The sequence below is a fragment of the Capricornis sumatraensis genome, chromosome 8 (assembly GCF_032405125.1).
Source record: "Capricornis sumatraensis isolate serow.1 chromosome 8, serow.2, whole genome shotgun sequence".
Lineage (NCBI taxonomy): Eukaryota > Metazoa > Chordata > Mammalia > Artiodactyla > Bovidae > Capricornis > Capricornis sumatraensis.
The window spans coordinates 94,893,590-94,911,984 of record NC_091076.1 but is presented as its reverse complement, the minus strand read 5'-3'; the positions used below and the strand labels follow the sequence as shown (position 1 = coordinate 94,911,984).

The 18,395-nt window shown below is 54.3% G+C and overlaps 1 protein-coding gene across 1 annotated transcript in view; it reads right to left on the bottom strand.

The window, feature by feature from the left end:
• Window positions 1–4,207: 4,207 nt before the first annotated feature.
• Window positions 4,208–18,395, bottom strand: part of NMT1 (N-myristoyltransferase 1) — a 31,047-nt gene continuing 16,859 nt past the window's right edge. The window contains exons 4-12 of the mRNA XM_068977165.1: window positions 13,454–13,572; window positions 12,800–12,891; window positions 11,835–11,951; window positions 10,887–11,057; window positions 9,973–10,081; window positions 7,073–7,243; window positions 6,316–6,483; window positions 5,227–5,364; window positions 4,208–4,519 (exon numbers count right to left, since the gene is read on the bottom strand). Of these exons, the coding sequence (XP_068833266.1) occupies window positions 4,499–4,519; window positions 5,227–5,364; window positions 6,316–6,483; window positions 7,073–7,243; window positions 9,973–10,081; window positions 10,887–11,057; window positions 11,835–11,951; window positions 12,800–12,891; window positions 13,454–13,572 (1,106 nt within the window). The 3' untranslated portion in view covers window positions 4,208–4,498. The remainder of the gene's footprint in view (window positions 4,520–5,226; window positions 5,365–6,315; window positions 6,484–7,072; window positions 7,244–9,972; window positions 10,082–10,886; window positions 11,058–11,834; window positions 11,952–12,799; window positions 12,892–13,453; window positions 13,573–18,395) is intronic.

Sequence of the window (18,395 nt, the reverse complement as noted above, 5' to 3'; positions counted from 1 at the left end):
CCTGCCCCCACAGGGCCAGGTCTGGTCGGGGTCTGGGCCAGGGGTCCTGTGTCAGGTGAACCCTGGCCACCAGACTGAGTCCCCCATCCTGCCTCTCATCTCTGGTTTGATGCAGCAAGAGGAAGGGTTTCTGGCTAGAAGAGCCCCAAAGCTGGGAAGAGTCTTTAAGGCAACAAAGATGACAGGAACTGATTATGGGAGGTGAAGGCAAAGAAGAAACACAGCTGGTAATTCTGAAGACCGCTGGGCGGAGACCACCGGCAGGGCTATGTTTTTTTTTTCCCTCCCAGCCCTGAAAGCCTGGAGTGAGCTGGTCCCGGGTGGGGAGAGACCTAAACTGTAGGTCTGGGAGGGTCAGGGAAAGGCTTCAGGGATGATCCCAAGGGCAGGACCTCTCAGGCTGCTGCTCAGGGCCCAGGTTCCCTGGAAAGGGGCTTGGAGGCACCAGCCGTGGTGGGGGGACATGGATGAAAAGGTCCACAGGAAGAGAACAGGGGTCGGGGTGGGGAGGAGTTCAGACATGGTTCCGCAGACCCTTCCTGGGAAATTTTCTGGGTTCAGTGGGACCTGATGGCTTGCAGTGGTAAGTACCCCCGGAGGGGACTTCCTTGGCGGTACAGTGGTTAGGACTCTGCGTTTCCAATGCAGGGGTTCGGGTTCGATCCCTAGTCTGGAAACTAAGATCCCACATGCTGTGTGTCAAGAAAATAATAATTAAAACACTCCAGGTGGCTCAAAAGGACCACCTGGCTCCTGCCCCACAAAGGGCACGGTGACATCTGGACAGTGGGAGGGGTGGTGCCCATGCCCTCTGTCAGAGGAGCCACACTGACCTGGACGGAGGGGGCGGCTCTGCCAAAGTCCCGGGTGCTGGCCTAGAGCCTGGCTGCTCCTCTTACACAAAACAAACCCGAGTCAGTACTGGCTCCTCGCTGGCGGGTGGGAGAGGTTAGGGGAAGAAGAGCCAAGCTGGCCCTCAAAGGGTAGTCTTGCCCAAGGAAAGTATTCAGAAGCGTCTCTGGTCATGAGGGCCCTCCTTGCAGGGCGAGAGGGCTCTGTCCAGACTGGGGACTCAGCTTCCACTGCCACCTGCTGTCCAGAGGAATACCAAGAGGGCAGAAGGGTGTGTTCAGCTGCTTCCTTTATTAGAAACAAGTGAGATGGACCAAGCAGAACAATGCATTTGGTATTTCTGCCCCCACCCCGGAAATGGATGCCCCTCCCACAGCCCGGAGCAAAGCCAAGACACAAAGGTGAAGCCTTCCCTTTCCCTCCCTGGATGTGGGCGCCCGGTTGGAAGTCAATCGGTATCTTTGAGCTGAACTGATCTGAATGAAATCTTCCCGCACGGCCTCCCTAGGGACAGTCTGTTTGCAGGCCTGCCTTCCCCTAACAGTAATAACCCGAAGCCCTGGGCCTCCTCTGGTTCCAGGGCATGCGGCCAGGCCTGAAGGGAGCCCAGGGTGGAAAGGCCCTGGCCAGAGATACGCCCCGCCCCATCCCCTGGCCCAGCAGCCACCCTCTCCCGGGCTGCAGCTGTGAAGCTACCCAGGCCTTTGGGCCATCCCTTCAGTTGGCTAAATGCTGGTCATCTTTGGGCAAAGAATTCAAGAGCACTGGGACACCCACCCTGGGCTTCAAGTGAGCCAGCAAGTGGGTGACGGCAGTTAGAATGGAATTGCAGGCAAGGCCTGAAATTTTCCATAAACCTAGGTGTTGCAGTGGCTTGACGTAGGCCGGCCTTCAAACAAGACAGCAGCATCTTCGGAAGTAGGCGTGCGTGGGGGACACGAGCCCTGTGCAGACCTCAGTCCAGAGCCGAGACCTCCTTTCTCCCCAGCTCTCTCCATACAGAGACAGGAGGCCGTGGGAGCGTGCTGAGGGGTCATTCCAAAGACTGGAGGTAAACATCAGGAACATGGAGTCTGAAAGCCCAGCACTGGAGGGAGAGGGCGAGGCCACACCGGGAGGCCCACTGTGAGTGGCGGCCTGATGCAAGTCCCAGCTGATGAGCTTGGAGGCCCTGGGGTCTTCCCTTTGTTTGGTTTAATCCACCATCCTGCAAGGCCCCAAACACCAAGCAATGGTTCTCTCTGACCAGAAGTCCTGGAACGGGTCGAGTGAAGAACCCAGGGAGTGCTTGGGCAAAAAGAAGACTAAGAGCAGCCACCGAGCCCACTCCTGCAGACCTGTGGGTGGCGCTGAAGGTGGGCAGGGTCCCTACAGAGGGCAACAGCAGAGTCCAAGGAGCGACTGCATGGAGACACTGGGAGCTCCCCAGGCGACTGGTTTCTTCCAGAGCGGGCACGGGCCTCACAGTTTCCATCCCATGACTTCAGTCACCAAGGCAAAGCTCACTCCTGGGGCCGTCAGCACCCCAAAGTTCAGAGGCAGCTCAGGCTGGGACCTGGCCCAGAGCTGAGCAAGCCTGTGACGGGGAGCCTGTCCAAGTTCCAGTCCTGCCTGAGGTGGGAGAGTCGGGAACTTTGTTCTCTGACATCTTTAGAAGCACGCACAGGGTGGGCTGCTCTGGGCCGTGGGATGCCATGTGTCTGATGTCTATGAGGCTGTGTGGGCAAGCCCCTGCCTCTCCGACTCCCGCCGTCTGTGGAATGCAGTGCACATCTTGCTGAGAACAGCAGCTTCTTTGGTCTGGGTATCTTGGAGTCAAGGAGTCAAAGGTCAGCCACAATGGGGACCTACAGTTTTGCAGCACAGGGACGACGGGGAGAAAGGAGGCCCCCTAGAGGCCTCTGGTGAAAGTGTGATCAGTGGAGTTGGGGGCTCCGCCTGCAGAAAGCCTGGCCAGCAGCCCTGCTTGGGCAGGGGCAGCACGGCCCTATCCCAACTAAGCACGCGATCCCCTCCAGCCCGTGGAACAGGGCTTCAGTTCCCACAGTTGGGCTGAGCTTGGCCTGCCCGCTAAGACTTCCTTCCCTCTACAGGTAGAGGTAAAAGCAGCCAGGAAACCCCCCACCCCACACATCACACCATCCACCCACTGACTTCCTCCTAGAGCAAAAGTTACATACAAGTCTGGATATGAGTTGCTGCCGCTGACAATTCATGGCCCAACCCTCCCCAAACCACTTGGCTGAGCGCAACTGAGGAATGCCTACGTGATAGTCACGTGACTGGAACCTCCATTACTTGGAGGACCATGGGCAGCATCAGTCACCATCACCACCGCCACCGCAAAAATCCACAACACATCATCAGTGGAAATCAGACTCTGACAATGGCAATAGGAAATCACGTCTGTTGCCAAATGCAGACTGGCAAATGCAGACTGGCAAATGCAGACTGGCATCTCCCCACCACTCCCTGCCGTGACCTGCAGGCTGTGTGTCTTGGAAAGGAGCAGAGACGGCTAATGGGCTGGAAGGCACCGGGCCAGGGCTGGAGGCCTAGGTCTGGGTATCAGCCCCACGCCATCCTTGCCCAACCAATCCTAGGGGCATCAGGGTCCTGGTTCTTTGTTCTAAGAGGAGCTAGGCAGGGCCTGCACTGACATAGTCCCCACAAGGTCCCAGATGCTATACAAGGAGGTCAAAGGTCCCCTTCATACTGCCAGTCACCCCAGGCAGTGGAAAAATACTCTCACAGGACTTATTCCTGTCACATAAGATTGGCAACAGTTGGCTAGAGAGCCTGGATGTAAAAGTCAGTTGTTGGCAGGATGACTTCCTACAGGGAGCAGGCCAAGAGGACTAGAAGAGGGAATTGGATTCATGAAACACACTTTCACAGGTCATCCCTGCTGCGCAGGTTCAGGACACAAAAAAGCTGCGGCCCCTGCAGGAGCGCTTCGGAGTCAGGTCTGCCCCAGCCAGGCCTCCACCTGCTCTTCCCAGAGAGCGCTGAGCCCTCCCCAAAGCCCTGCACAGCCCCTCCACCTGACGCTGCCATCGCCAAGCCAATCGACCCAGCTGATTCAGAAGGGGAATTGGGTAAGCCTCCCACATCCTCTTTCTCCTGCTCCCCTGAGAAAAGTCCATGCCTGCTTTCAGAAGGAAACAATTCAATTGTACCGATATGTGTCTGTCGGGCACTGGCCTTAGAGTCGAATTTTGAGGAATGATCTGGATTCAGTTTTTCATTAGAGACCAAACATCCTTGTACATTTGGAACATGAAAGATATTTAAAATATTTATATATATATATATAATATATATATATACTTTTATTATTCACCCGTTAACTCCATAATATGCCAATCACGAGCTAGTTTTCAGCAGTTACATTCCCTTGATCGTGGCTGCATAACGATGCGATTAATTGGAAAACAGGGAGACCAGAGACACGGCCAGAGCTGGCATCTCGCAGCCTACGCCATTGCAGTACAATCATCAAGTTCAGCGGCGGTCTGTAAAGCCGGTTCAGTTCTGCTCTCCTTGCCAGGGATTCTCACGTTTGTGAAAACTGGACCAACAAGTGGTGGGGCTCCATTTCCTGGTAATTCTCAGTGGCTTTATCCAGAATCTCACTGGCAACTGGTTACTGTAACACCAGCCCAACCTAGGAGAGCCAAGAGGGGAGAGGCAGAGTTGAGGGAACAGCTGTCCAGACTCCCCCGTTCCCTGTCCAGGCCTGAAGGTCCAATGAGTCCGCAGGGCGCTACTGTGCTGAGCGAGCAGGCTCCGGCGAGCCCTGGGCTCTCACTCAACCTCCACCTGATGCTTCAGACATCAGAGCCTTTATCTGCGGCACCCTGAGGAACACTGGGCACCAGGCCGCACTCCAGTTCATCCATCAGGTACCCTGTAAGTGCCGGCTTCCCCTGGCCCTGAGCTGCCCTCTGGAGCTGGTAGAGGAGGGGCCATGCTGGGACGAGGGCAGCAGCCCCTTGAGTCAGACTCTCTCTTCCTGGAAGACCACAGGCATGTGACTGGCCAGTGTCCTGGGAGTCCCAAAGCCCTGTCCCACTGGACGAGGCCACTCACCTGGTGGGAGGAGGCTGACAACCTTCCCACTTCCGTGTGGCTCAGGGGCCTGTGCCCTCTGCCCCCCTCATACCTGCTGCTCAAAGGGGAACACTGCCCCTGCTCGTGTGGCCACCAGAGGGAGGGGACTCTTCCAGGGCCCAGACTGATGCTGGATCCCAGACCTGAGGCCTGCTTCTATTAGAGATGCCAACATCTGACTCAGGCCTGACCCAGGCCAGCCCCGCCGTGGGCCCGGCTGCCAGGGAGCATGGTGGGGGTCGGTGCCCAGAACGTACATACCTTCTCTGCCCCCATGCTGGGGCACTTCCAATTGTACAGGTAATACTGTAGGTTGCCATCCCCAATGCCAAACTTGAGTTTCTCCAGGAAGGTTTTGTTCTCCATGAGATCCAGTGCATTGAACACGTCAAACCCTTTCTGCGGGGCAGCAGGGAGAAACAAGGACAGGTGAGGATGGGTGGACGGCGCCTCACCTTCCTGCCCTCTCTCCTGTCGTATCAGAACCGCCCTGCGGGCAGGTGGCCAAGGGAGCGATCCACCTTCAGAGGCGCCTGCTGCTTCTGTGGCATCCAGACTCCCGTCAGCGCCCTGCTCTCCAGTGGCAGTTCTTGTGACATGCTGAGTGCCACTCACCTGGCCTCTCCACAGCGTCCCCCCGAGGACACATTTGCACACCGTGTCCAGGCCGCTGCTCCCACTGCTCCTTGCTATGCTTCCCTGAAACATGCACGTAACTTCCACAGTCCTCTCTGGAGACCAAGCCCTGAACCTTTTCCTGAGAGAAGGTGACTCCCACGAGCCTCAATTCTTCTCCACTCCCTGACGCCCCAAGTCCCAGGCCTTGGCACACCGAGGGACTTTATGACATGTGACAAGCTTCTCTGAGGCTGTGACAGACTCGATCAGGGACTGGATGGTGGCTGGTGGCCGGTGCACAGTGGGCCAGGCCGAGCACAGGTAGACCCCACAGGGCAGGGCTGCCGGGTGACCTCTCAGGTGAAAGAGAAACCTGGGCCCCTCCCTGCCATGCCCTCCAGTCAGCGGCTCTGATGACTCACCTGAGTCATCAGGAGGAGGTCGTAAGGAGAACCCCTCACCTCCCCAGGCAGGCCTGGCTATTCAAGCTCCTTGGCAGTGCCTCCCGTGAGAACAAAACTCGCTGAAATAAATCAGGAGTTCAATGCCTTCGCCTGGTGTGGACGCTCCTTGCTCCCTCCTAGTTTTGGGGCTGCTGGCTGGGAACTGCTGGCCTGCTCCCAGAGTGAAGCAGGAGGGCAAGCAGGCCTTGAGGTCCCCGGCCCAGGAGCAGCTACTGCGAGCCGCGCTCAGCACCGCCCCACCACCCCTTCCCTCTGGTCAGCTCCTCACCGTTTTGGCGAGAACGAGGGCGTCGCTCATGAGGTCTAGGAGAGGGGTCTGAGTGTGAACATTGTAGAAAGAGTAAGCAGCCTTCAGACTCTTGTGGGTCGGGTGGTTCATGATGGTGGACGGAAGTGTATAAAAGCTCAGGAAATCAGTCACCTCCCCGTTTGCATTCTGATGGGAAGACAATAAAGAAGGCAGGGTCACACCGGCACAGGGGCCGTGCAGCCTGGGAACAGAATGTTCCCACTGCCCTCCGCCACCCTCGGGCAGCTCTGTCCCTCCAGATGAATGGGTGGAAACTGAAACAGGATACGCAGGGAGGAGGAAACACATCAAGAGGGAACCTGAGGACAGCACTGGGAGGAAAACCCAGGCTGGGCCGGGGCTTCACTCTGCCACACTCCTTCCCCGCCTGCAGCACCAGGGCCTTCTCATAGCTCATGGCCCCGCAAACGTCCAGCCAGCTCCAGACCCAGCAGAGCTCACCTGACCAAGCGGGGCTCAGCGCTCTCTGCTCAGGGTCAGCAGCGGGGAGGGAGAGATGAAGGCCTCACGCCAGGTCCAGAAGAGCTCTTTTTAGCAAATGCAAGCTACAACTTCCTGCCTTTAGCGGGGCCCAAGCACAGGTGGTCCAGGAAGGCTAGGGTGCCAACTCTCCGGTCAACTGCTCTTTGGTTACTGAGCCCGGGGATACCCGTCACTGCAGGAGAACACCTCCCTGTCCACGGGACCAAGGCCCAGAATACGCGTCCCCGCTCACCTCCACCACAAAAGTGTCAATGATATTCTCCTGGGGGTAGAACCAGTGTTCCACCTCCTCCTGGCTCATGACAGGCGTGAGGTGGAACTGCTTCAGGTACCGGCTGAGGAGCTGGTGCACTATTGGAATGTCCTTTTTCTCCATTGGTCGCAGCCCAGCTGTCTTGGGAGTCTGGAAGAAAGAAACCAGAGAGCATGAGTATGTGCTGACCGTGAGCGCCCTGGCCCCCTCTCAAGTCCTCCACGAACCGAAAAGCTCATGCTGTCTCCCTTCCTACCCTGACCCTGAGTCTAGCCCCCCAGGCCCTCAAGAGAGCCTCCTCGCTCATCTTAGGCAGCTCCCTCTCACCCCCGTCCACATCCATGAGCACAAGTCCCTCCCTCACAGTAAATCTGGCCCCTTCCCTGCTGGTTAAGGCTGCCGTCCTTGGCTAAAGCTGTTGCGTCGATCTCTTATCCACATGGCCCAGGGTGGCTTCCTAAGAAAACACAGCCCATCACAGTCCCGCCTGCTCCAGACGCCCCAGCACAGGGCCCAACACCAGGAACCCTCAGAACCAGTGGCCGTTGTAGCTGTGATCGTCTGTCTCTCTGGCCCAGGAGCACTCAACAGGAGCAACTTTGCCTCCCAGGGGACATCTGACCATATGTGGATATGTTTTTGGGTTGTCACATTAGGGGGAGGGTGGCTACTGGCAGGGAGAAACCAGGGATGCTGGTAAACATTCTGCACATACAGGATGGTCTCCTTGACCAACAGTTACCCAACCCAAAGTGTCAGCGGTGCCGTGATGGAGAAGCCCTGGCCGACGCGTGGATGTGCTGAAGTGGGTCCAGCCCAGAGCTGCTCCTGGGCCTCCCAAAGGCTTTCTTAGCTCTCCACCTTCGAGCCTCACAACCCTCTCCCACTCAGCTGCAGCTCCTCTCTTTCTACACTGCTCCATCTCCTACCGACTTAGAGCACTTCACAAACAGGCACCCAGCCACAGGCACCCCGGGGGCCAGCAGAGTCTACACTAGATGCCCACTGAGGGATGCCCACCGTTGTGCCAGGAGCACCCCCGGCAGGACAACGATGCCAGTTAAATTCAGAAAAAAGCATTAAATTCCCAGGACTCAACCTCCTGCCAGAATCCCACTCCACAGCTGCTTTTGCTTAAGTGGAAAAGAAGCCATGTGATGCTCGGGAATACTGTGGCTGAGGGAACATCCCCAAGGGCTTAACACACAAAGGTGAAAAAAATGAAAGTGTTAGTCACTCGATAGTGTCCGACTCTTTGCGACCCCATGTACTATAGCCCACCAGCCCCTTCTGCCCATTCTCCAGGCAAGAATAATGGAGTGGGTAGCCACTCCTTTCTCCAGGGGATCTTCCCGACCCAGGGACTGAAACTGGGTCTCCTGCATTGCAGGCATATTCTTTACCGTCTGAGGTGAGGTCAGCCAAATCTGAAAATGGGGTGAAGTAGGTTTATATGGGGCTTCCCTCAGCTCATGCTGTCTCCCGTCCTACCCTGACCCTGAGTCTAGCCCCCCAGGCCCTCAAGAGAGCCTCCTCGCTCATCTTAGGCAGCTCCCTCTCCATTTTCTTCTCCACCCCATTTACTACCTCAGTGGTAAAGAATCTGCTTGCCAATGCAGGAGACAGGGTTCAATGCTGAGCCCTGGAGAAGAAAATGGCAACCCACTCCAATATTCTTGCCTGGGAAATCTCATGGACAGCGGAGCCTGGCATGCTACAATCCATGGAGTCAGAAAAGAGTAAGGACACAACTTTGTGACTAAATAGTAACATGTTTATATACCTCAGTCACTGCCTGACACAACTGCTTCCCGGTGTAAGACCTGCTTTATTTTTAAGTTTATACTGGAGTATAGTTGAGTAACAAAGTTGTGTTCGTTTCAGGTGAACAGGAATTGCTTTCAAAACTGCAGCTCCAGAAACTCCAGCTGCCAAAATTCCTTGCTAACCTGATGTCGCTAGGGAACACTCACTGACCTTATTTCTACACGGCACCTCCCACAGTGACACCTCAAATCCTGGACTGCAAAAGCAGCCCCACTGGGGTTCTCCCCACAGTCAAGGAGATCCAGAGACATTCTCCTGGCTGCAACACCACTTAAAAGAACGCTCTCTTAAAAAAAAAAAAAAAACACTGTTTGCCTAGCAGGCGGGACCAGTCTAGCATGAGAACAGAAAGGAGGGGATACTCATCGTGGCTCCCTAGTCTGGTCTCCTGGGCAGTGCCTGACTGTGTTGCAGCAGGCCCTCCAAACTGGACACTGATGACCCTGGTCCAGGGGTGGGTCAGCCCTCGGGTCAGCTGGCACCCAGTGACTGTGCTGACCCTGCCTGGAAGGGCTTTGAGGGAAGAGAAAGGACTGTAAGACCCAGGAGCATCCATCTCACTGGCAAACCAAGGCCCAAAGTTGAAAACCAGCTCACTGAAGCTGCCTGGTCCTTCAGCAGCAAAATCTGAGCAGGAGGCCTGAGCCTGGAAACCTCAGCTCCCCTCGCAGGCTCAGTCACCCACCCTCTACCCGACTCGGCAGAAGTAGCAACAGACACTCTATGGCTCGTTTACACTGGTCCTGGGATGGACTGCAGTATAGCAAGCAGATTCCTCTCTCCACTGTGCTGCCCTTAGGCTGAGATAGGTGTCCTCTGAGTCTGCCAACAGATGGCAGAGAAGCGAGTCCAGGAGCAGGCTCAGGAAAACAGACAGTTCAACTAAAATTAAACCAGCGCTACAGATAAGAGAAGGACAGAAAGGCAAAGGCTAGGAATCCGGAAACTATGGGCTGGGCTGCTTTTCTGGTAAGAGAGCCCCCTGCCCCTGGCCCAGGCTCTCCGGGCCTCCCTCCCTCCCGCTCCTGCCCAGGCCCCGGGGCCCCACTGGCCTCTGGCAGTCGGTACAGCTTCATGGTGCGCTGCATGGTCATGTTTCTGCTCAAGTGGGAGAACTTGACTTCAATCAGCTTCCGGGGATTTAGGGACCGATGCCAGTACCTGTGGGGACACAGACCTCCTGTCCTCAGAGGGCCGTGGCAAGTCGCACTAAGAGGACCTCTCCATATGGCCAGCAGGTGGCGTGAGAGAGCCGCCGGGCCCCACTTGAGCCGGCCGCCCAGGAGCTCCACCAACCCACAGTGAGTGCAGAGCAGCCACAGCTCTTCCCGTAATTTCTTTCTCAAGTTCACAAGCCCCTCCTCCGTACCAGCAGATGTCTTGGGACAAGCAGTCCTCACTCGGGGAATCAAGTCAGTGGAAAAGACCTGAGGTTCTCCGAACGTCCAGCCTCTGCCTCCCTCCTCTTTGGCGCCTAACTGATGTTTTCACTTTAGAAGCTCTTAAGGCAGAGTGTACTCAATTGTTCCAAAGAACTTTCGAAGGCAGAGGTTTTGCTTGGTTCACACAGAGATGAGACATGCTCTCTTTGGCCCACATAATATTCAGAACAAAACTGAGCTATTCATTTAAAACTATAGGACATTTACCATAAAGAACCAGATTTGGGCTCATCTGACCCCCTTCTATTTCCACATGGCAGGAATCAGAGGGAGCTAAGAAAGCCTGACCCCTTTGGACAGGGCAGGCGCTGTGCAGGCTGTCGTTCCTACAGACTCCCGTTCGCTCCCCGTGTGCCCCACCTGGTTCCTGTGGGCACCACCACCCACCTTTTCAGACACCAGAGCAGTGGATGCTCTCGGCCATGCACTGAGCTGAGGGGCAGAGTGACTCATGGTGACACAAGCTTCCCACCTAGAGTGGGCACACCACCATTTCCAGAACCTTTCCAAGAAGAGGTTTTTACCTGCAGGTGCCAACAGGCTTTGGTAACACCACCCCGGCAGTGTAAACAGCTTGGAAGATGCCCTCCAGGTGAACCCGTCGGGTTATCTCACGGATCAGGACTGGAGCCACTCTCTTGGAGCGCAGCTTCTTGTGGACACACAGGAAGTTGATCTCTACCATCTTCTTCTCTCTGCAGAGTCAAGAGAAAACCCAGGGTCGAGGCTCTTAACAGGCGAGGCCATCCCTTCAAGCATGGGAGCCCCGTGTAGGGAGCGGGGGCCCCCAGCACAGGCTCGTGCTCTGGCCCCACCTGTGCTCAGCAGCCAGGAATGCCCTCCCATCGCCCTGCTCTGCTGCACCAGGCAAGGAACCCGCTCTCTCCTCAACATAGACTCTACTTCCAAAGGTAAGTGGGACTCAAGCAAACTCCTTAATTTAATACACCACCAGCATCTTCCTGGTGAAGCCCCCGGAGCAGGCTGAGCGAGCCCCATCTTCAGCCATCAGGAACCCCACAGAAGTCAAGGGCTATCCTATGATTTCAGGGGTTCAGACTCCCCCAAGCCCAGAAGGCTGTGGTAGACAGATGGTTCTGACATTTCCAAAGAACTGAAGAGCAGAGCTGGAAGGCCCCACGACCGTGGATATGAGCCACCAGCCCACTTCTGAGTGGCTCGAGCATGGCGACGCGTGACTGGCACAAGTGCCAACATGGAGCTGGTCAGGGAGCGGGTCGGCCCTCAGGGTGGACCCCTTCCAGCCCAGGTCACAGACAAGAGCTCCAGCAACAATTCAGAGCAAGATAGGCAGCTCCTATTATGAATTTCTATTCCTAGGAACCCAAGTTCCCTCCCTTCAGGGGAACTTCCCTCCTGCTTCTATGGAAGCTATGTTTTTCCCCCACTTTCCAAGACCAAGCAGGACGGTGGGGACATGGGGCGGGGGCGGGGGCGGTGCTGGTGCTTACGTGTCATAGATATGGATGTTTGCCGGGATGGCGCTGATGAACCCAACTAGTTTCCGACTCGAGACCACTCGAACCCCACAGTGCCACTGGGGGAGCCAGCCAGGCGGCCGGAGAGCCCTGGAAGAGAGACAGGAGCTGTGGGCACGGGGCTGCCTGCCAGCGGGCTGGGCAGACTGTCTGGCCCCACCACCGAGTCTGGCTCTAACCTCATGCTACCATCTCCCTGGGGAGGGAACAGCTCAATTCTCTGAAATCCACTTTCAGGCCAAATCCTCCTGGATACCAGTGGGACCAAGTCACAGCCCTCTCTTGCTGCTCAGTCCACTGGGCCTATTTTCCCAACCCAGGGCTGTCACACTGAACATTTCATACTGATCCAGTTTCTTTGTGCTCACTCTGACAGCCTGAGCTGGAGCCCCAGCCTCCTTGGCTCCAAATCCAGCGGGTCCCGTGGTCAGGAGCCGGCTGTGGAGCCTCTGGAGCTCTGGGCTCCATCTCCTCCCCGCCTTCCACTCTGGCGGTCTTCCTTTCCCTCCCCCTTCAGACAGGTCCCCTCTGAGCCAGCCTCATGCCCTACCTCCCTGGATATTAAATGAGGCCGGAAAGGGGAGGGGGTGCTCAGCCAGGCAAGGCCATTTCTATACAACCAAGCATGCTCAGGAAAGACTGAAAATGACCCTCTATTCTTTTAAATCTTAGCACGTCTCATCCCTCCTTCCCTTCATACCTAAAGTCATTATACAACAGACAATTTTTTCTTCTGGGTACCAATTCCATCAAGGAATTTCTCACCCAGTCATTGCGCCTTAAATAAAGTTTCAATTCTGACCTCCACTGGAAGCAAGTCTCAAAAACCACACACCGATTTGCCATTAAAAGGTTGGCACTTAGGAGGGATGAGCAATCTGGTGCCTTGTTTTTCTGCTCTGTGGCCTCAGAACCGTAGGAAAGTCCTTACAACTCACCACAAAAGAAATTCTGGGGAATAATCAAATCGGAACATGTTGTCATCATCTTCCACATAGTTCTCATTCAGGAGAGTGTAGAGTTCTTTCAGCTGCAGAGAAAAGAGGGGCCACCTTAGAAGTATTCTGCCAGAGTGGGGGGACCAAGGCCAATACCCTGGGGCTCCAAGCTGTTGGGAACAAGGCAAACTACCAAAAACTCTATTTAATCTCACAAATCCTTTTCATCCGGGCAGGGCAGGGACTCCTGGAACAAGCAATCTAGTGCTTAAGAAGAAACTGAGTCACCAGGGGTAGAGGGGCAGACTTAAGCACAGGAAGTGTGGCAGGCCAAGAATGTCATCCAAGTAACAGACCACTCCATCGTTCACTGAGTGAATGGACGAACAAGGAAAATGAAAGCACAAAGAAGAGGCATCCGCCCTGGGGAGCGAGCTGTAGGGGTTAACTCTCGGCGCCAGAGACGCTGTGTGCTATTCAGGCGGAGTTGCGGGCAGATCCCAGATCAACAGATGGGAGGGATCTGCTAGCCCTGCTTGGCTCGGCTCTTCTTAGAAGAGTCCTTGAGGAAGGCCAGAGAAGAAGCCATCGTGGCTGGGCTCTCGGGGAACATGGTGTCCTGTCCACGCTGGTGGTCAGCCCAGGCCTACTCACCACACCACGGTCCCCCAGGTCCAAGGCGTCCCAGGTGAAGCCCTGGGGCAGTGTGTAGGGCTCCTGGCGGATGTTGTCTTTGTCAGGCTCCACGGGACCGTGCGTGTTCACAACTTCTCCTGCAAGTAGAGCACAGCCGTGAGTTTCACCGCTGGCTTTCTTGGGGAGGGAAGGGGCTCAGCTCAAAAACTGACCTCAGCAAATTCCTCCTGTCCCCAGGAGCCCTTCATCCGAAGAACACTCTCTTCTTGGCAATGGCAGACCGTCTCTCTGGCTACCCTTGGCCCCTAACTGAGGGCCAATTCGTGGCCAAACTTCAAAACAATCCTGGGAGCCAAGGTGGTTGGTGTCTTGGGCCTTCTTTTAAATCTCCCTTCGGTTACTAAATGACAAACGTGTATCTTGACTAACTTGGCTTCCTGCCTCCCAGCTGGTGTAGAGTGTTGTCATGGCTCTGGCCCAGGCCCATAGACCTGGATGGATTTATAAGGCGTTGCAACAAGGCAGCTTTTGTGTCAACAGCAGTGACAATGTACCAGACCCATTCCTGAGCTGGACAATGGCATCCAGGCGCCGGGCTCTCTCTGGGTCCTGCCAGCCTGAGCCTTCACCAACAGGGGCCAGTTAACTGCAGCTGCCAACTCGGGCCCACGGTGTTTACAGCCCTGTGAACGCCTCTGGGCTGAATCACTGAGTCTACACCATGCTGCTGGGAAGTCACCCCCTGACATAATATCCCCCCAGGATAGACACCCCTCCCCTGTGCAGTACACAAGGGGTGCAGGGGATGCTGAGAAGACAGAGCCCCAATTCCTAACCCCAGCCAGACCAAACATATCTGACAGACCTTGGGCGCATCAGCCACATCATTTCAGCCCCTGGAATTATTTGGCCCTAGTACTTTCTACAGCTCAGAGCTTATTCATTCATGTTCACAACTCAGAAAAAGGCAATGTTTAGTGCACTTTAAAAATGGAGTCTTCGGGACTTCCCAGGTGGTCTGGTGGTTAAGAGTTCACCCGCCAATGCAGGGAACATGTGTCCCATCGCTGGTCCAGGAAGATTCCAGATGCTGTGGAGCACCTAAGCCTGTGCACCACAACTACTGAGCCAGCACTCTAGAGCCCGCGCTCTGCAACAAGGGGAGCCGCTGCGATGAGAAGCCTGCGCGCCACACCTAGAAAGTAGCCCTGGCTCCCTGCAACTAGAGAAAGACCCTGTGCAGCAACGAAGACTCAGCACAGCAATGAATAAAATTTTGACGTATATACACCAGCATGCGTAAAGCAGCCAGCGAGCTAGCGGGACGCCACTGCACGGCACAGGGAGCCCCGCTCGGAGATGGCCTGGGGGCGGGGGGGATGGGGGCGGGGCGGGGGGACGGGGGCGGGGCGGGGCGGGGCGGGGCGGGGGAGGCTCAAGCGGGAGGCGATAGATTCAGTGCTAGTTGACTGGTTCGAGCTGCTGCATGGCAGAAACCAACACAATATCGTTAAGCAGTTATTCTCCAATTAAAAACAAGAACAAAAAAGAGAAAACAAAAATTTATAAAAAATAAACAAGGAGCCTTTACAGAGGACCCACTGAGTCCATGGCTCTCAGCACAGGGCTCTGCACATTCCTGTCATTCAGCTCAAGCTTTTACTGATGGTCAGACTCCTGACCCAAACACACCACTCTAACGTGTAACGGGCAACTATGGACCCTCCCAGGGGTGGATCCGTGGGCAGGTGTCGTGCAAATGGCTGCATCTGGCCATGAGCCAAGGACACCACCAGCAGGACTGACCATCTAACTCTCGCCCAGCACATTCACTGAACACCGGCTGGACATCATGCACCACGACAGGGCTGGGAAAAGGTCCCTGGCCTCACAAGACATACCATCTTCTGGGGAAATAGTCAAGAAACAAGTCATAACCAATGTGCTAAGGGTCAAACACTGCGAACAACAGGCAACAATGGGGTCACAGAAAGGAAGAATCCAGTTGACTCCTATTTATAAGCTGCTCTCAAGTGAAGGTTTCCTTGGGAGAAAGGCTATATTTTTCTCCCCTAGTTTAGAAACTGGCCTTTTGATTAATTCATAAAGTAGTCCTTGTGAATTAATTGACTAGAAGTCAAACCACTTTCATTTCCTTGCCACGTATAATTTTTTGAGCCTAGTAAGCCAAGGGCCAGACCCCTGGGAAACACCACAGATCCCTACTCTAGTCTTGAGTAGGTGCTAATCAGTTTTCCCTATCTTGTTTTGAGTTTACACCCCCTTTTATTTAAACTTCAGAACCCTTTTATCATTTTTCCCCAAGATGATCTCACGGACAAGATACAAGTGATCCTCCCCACCAGATGACAATAGTCTCAAGGCCAAATCATTTCATTCAGGCTGGCTACCAGGTCCTGCCTGTACCAGGCATTGCCATTTGCACCTTCACCATCTGTTCTCGGAATCCTAGACAGCGCCAGCTCTGGGGCAGGAGCTGATGAATGACATGGATGCAGGTCCTTGTCATCATGGGGTCCAGAGACAAAGCAAGCAGGCACTTGCCACTCAGCACAATGAAAGTCCGCAATAATGAAGTATGGGGGGATGAGGAGGAGATGGAGGAAAGACCTCTTAGAAGAAACATCTAAAGATGTGACCTCAGGGATGTTCCTGGCGGTCCAGTGGTTAAGATTCCGTGCTTCCACTGCAGTGGGCACAGGTTCGATCCCTGGTCAGGGAACTAAGATCCTGCATAAAAAGAAAAAAAAGATGTGACTTCAAGGATAATTAGGAATTAGGCAGGGGTAGACTGGGTGGGGCAGGGAGGGTGGGTACACTTCGGGAAGAACAGAGTCAAGACCTGGAGATGAAAGGAGGGGAAAGAAACTAGGAGAGGAGGCTGAAGAGAAGAGTGGGGGCCAATTGTGGAGGATCCTGCAAGCTGCAAGAGGCCGGAGTTTATCCTGTGGGACATTCTGAATGGGTCTTTAAGGGGGATGGGAGGGTGCAGTGACATACTGAGGTCTGAATTGTACAAAGAGCACTCAATAAGTGCTTGTCAACTGAGTGAACTTGTATACAAAATATTCAACTGGTAAGTCTTGAGCTATGTGTTGACGAACTGGTTCTCATAGGTTATCTCAAGGCTCTTTACCATCTGCAAGACAAAGCTGACCAAGCAGAGTGAGAGGAAACTGAGAAAGCAGAAGCCACTCAGAACAGACTCGCAGTCTGGGGTGCCGGCAATGTTGCGAGCGGCCCAGGGGTCCTGCCCACCACCTTCTATGGCTCATGAGCACCTCTGGCCAAGAAGGTGGGGGGCTGCTTCTCAGGGGGCAGAAATGCAGCCGATTGTCTCTGGGCCTCCATGAACCAGCTGTGGAGGACACTGGGAACTTTGAAAGACAAACCTGGTTCCTTTCAGCACACTCTACCCCTAAACTCTCTCTTTGCCTTCTAATACTCAAGATCCAAAAGCAAGCACTGCAGGGCAACTGTGAAGGACTTGGGAGAAAAGAATGCGAGATCTGGGAGACCTTAAGCCAAACAAGCAGGACAAGGGAAGGACAGAGTGAGGAAACCTCTCTTTCAGGGCCCAGGGCAACCAAGTCCAAGTCCGCGTTCTCCCTTTCTTTGGTAGAGTTACTTTCTAAACTAATCTGTGGCCAGATTCCAACCCACTAAGGTCAGGCAAAGAAAAAGGATTCCTCATCCTTCCATTAGTGTGGGAAAAGGGGTGACTTTTAAAAAGGAGAATGACATAGTCTGAAAAAGGGGATGAGAAGTTGATTTGGGCACACAAGAGAACTGTTATACAGCTGAAAACACTGGCTGTTTAGAAGCCTTTCAATGGTGAACTTAGGATGATTGTATACTTGAAATTAGGAGGATGATTTTTAAAGAATTTTGGGTCTCTTGAAAGTGTTAGTTGCTCAGTCGTGCCCGAGTCCTCTGCGACCCCATGGACTGGGGCCTGCCAAGCTTCTCTGTCCATGGAATTCTCTAGGCAAGAAGACAGGAGTGCGTAGCCATTCCCTTCTCCAGGGGATCTTTCCAACCCAGGGATCACACCCGGGTCTCCTGCATTACAGCCAGATTCATTACCGTCTGAGCCATGAGGGAAGCCCCTGGTCTCTTGAGTGGAAAACAATCTAATTCTAACTCACCCCCAAGTTGGGCAGTGCGGCAAACACAGGATATTTGATATGCTTGAGATTCAAAATTACTAGCCCTCATTTATGTGGAAAAAATGAAAGCAGGAAGCTATAAATGACACCACCCAAAGGACACCTAGAAGCAGAACGAGGGTGACACCTCAGCCATGTGGACCACCTGATGCCTGTGATGCAGTACTTTCTATCAGCCAACTCAGACACAGAGAAGGAATCCTTTATTTGGACTTGACTGACCTGAAAGGCAGACTGGCCAGATACTCGCAGTGATCCCTCTTACAAAATGTCCCACACTCCACGCTGCCACAGGCACGGGGTGAGGAAACAAAACTGAGCCGGGACTTCCCTGGCGGTCCAGTGGCTAGGACTCACACTCCCCATGTGTAGGGGGCCGGCGTTAAGTCCCTGGTTGGGGAGCTGGATCCCATATCCCACCACGAAGGTCAGAGATCATGCATGCCTCAGCTAAGACTCAATGCAGCCAAATAAATAGTAAAAAAAAAAAACAAAAAAAAAACTGAGCCTCATTCCCCCTTTCCGAGATCATCCAGGTCCTGGTGAGGAGTACTGTGGCTTTTTCATAAGCTTTCTGAGAATAAAACTGGAGCACCCTCTAATTTACAGGTGGAGAAACTTTGGCAAACAACAAAGAGCAAATGAGCTGAAGCAAAAGAAAAGCAAACTCCATTATCCTAACCTGCCTCTTGACCAGGTGCCATGTCTATGAAGAATGGAGTGAAGTCACCCGTTTGCAAATTCTTAATGAAAAATCAAATCAAACCAAA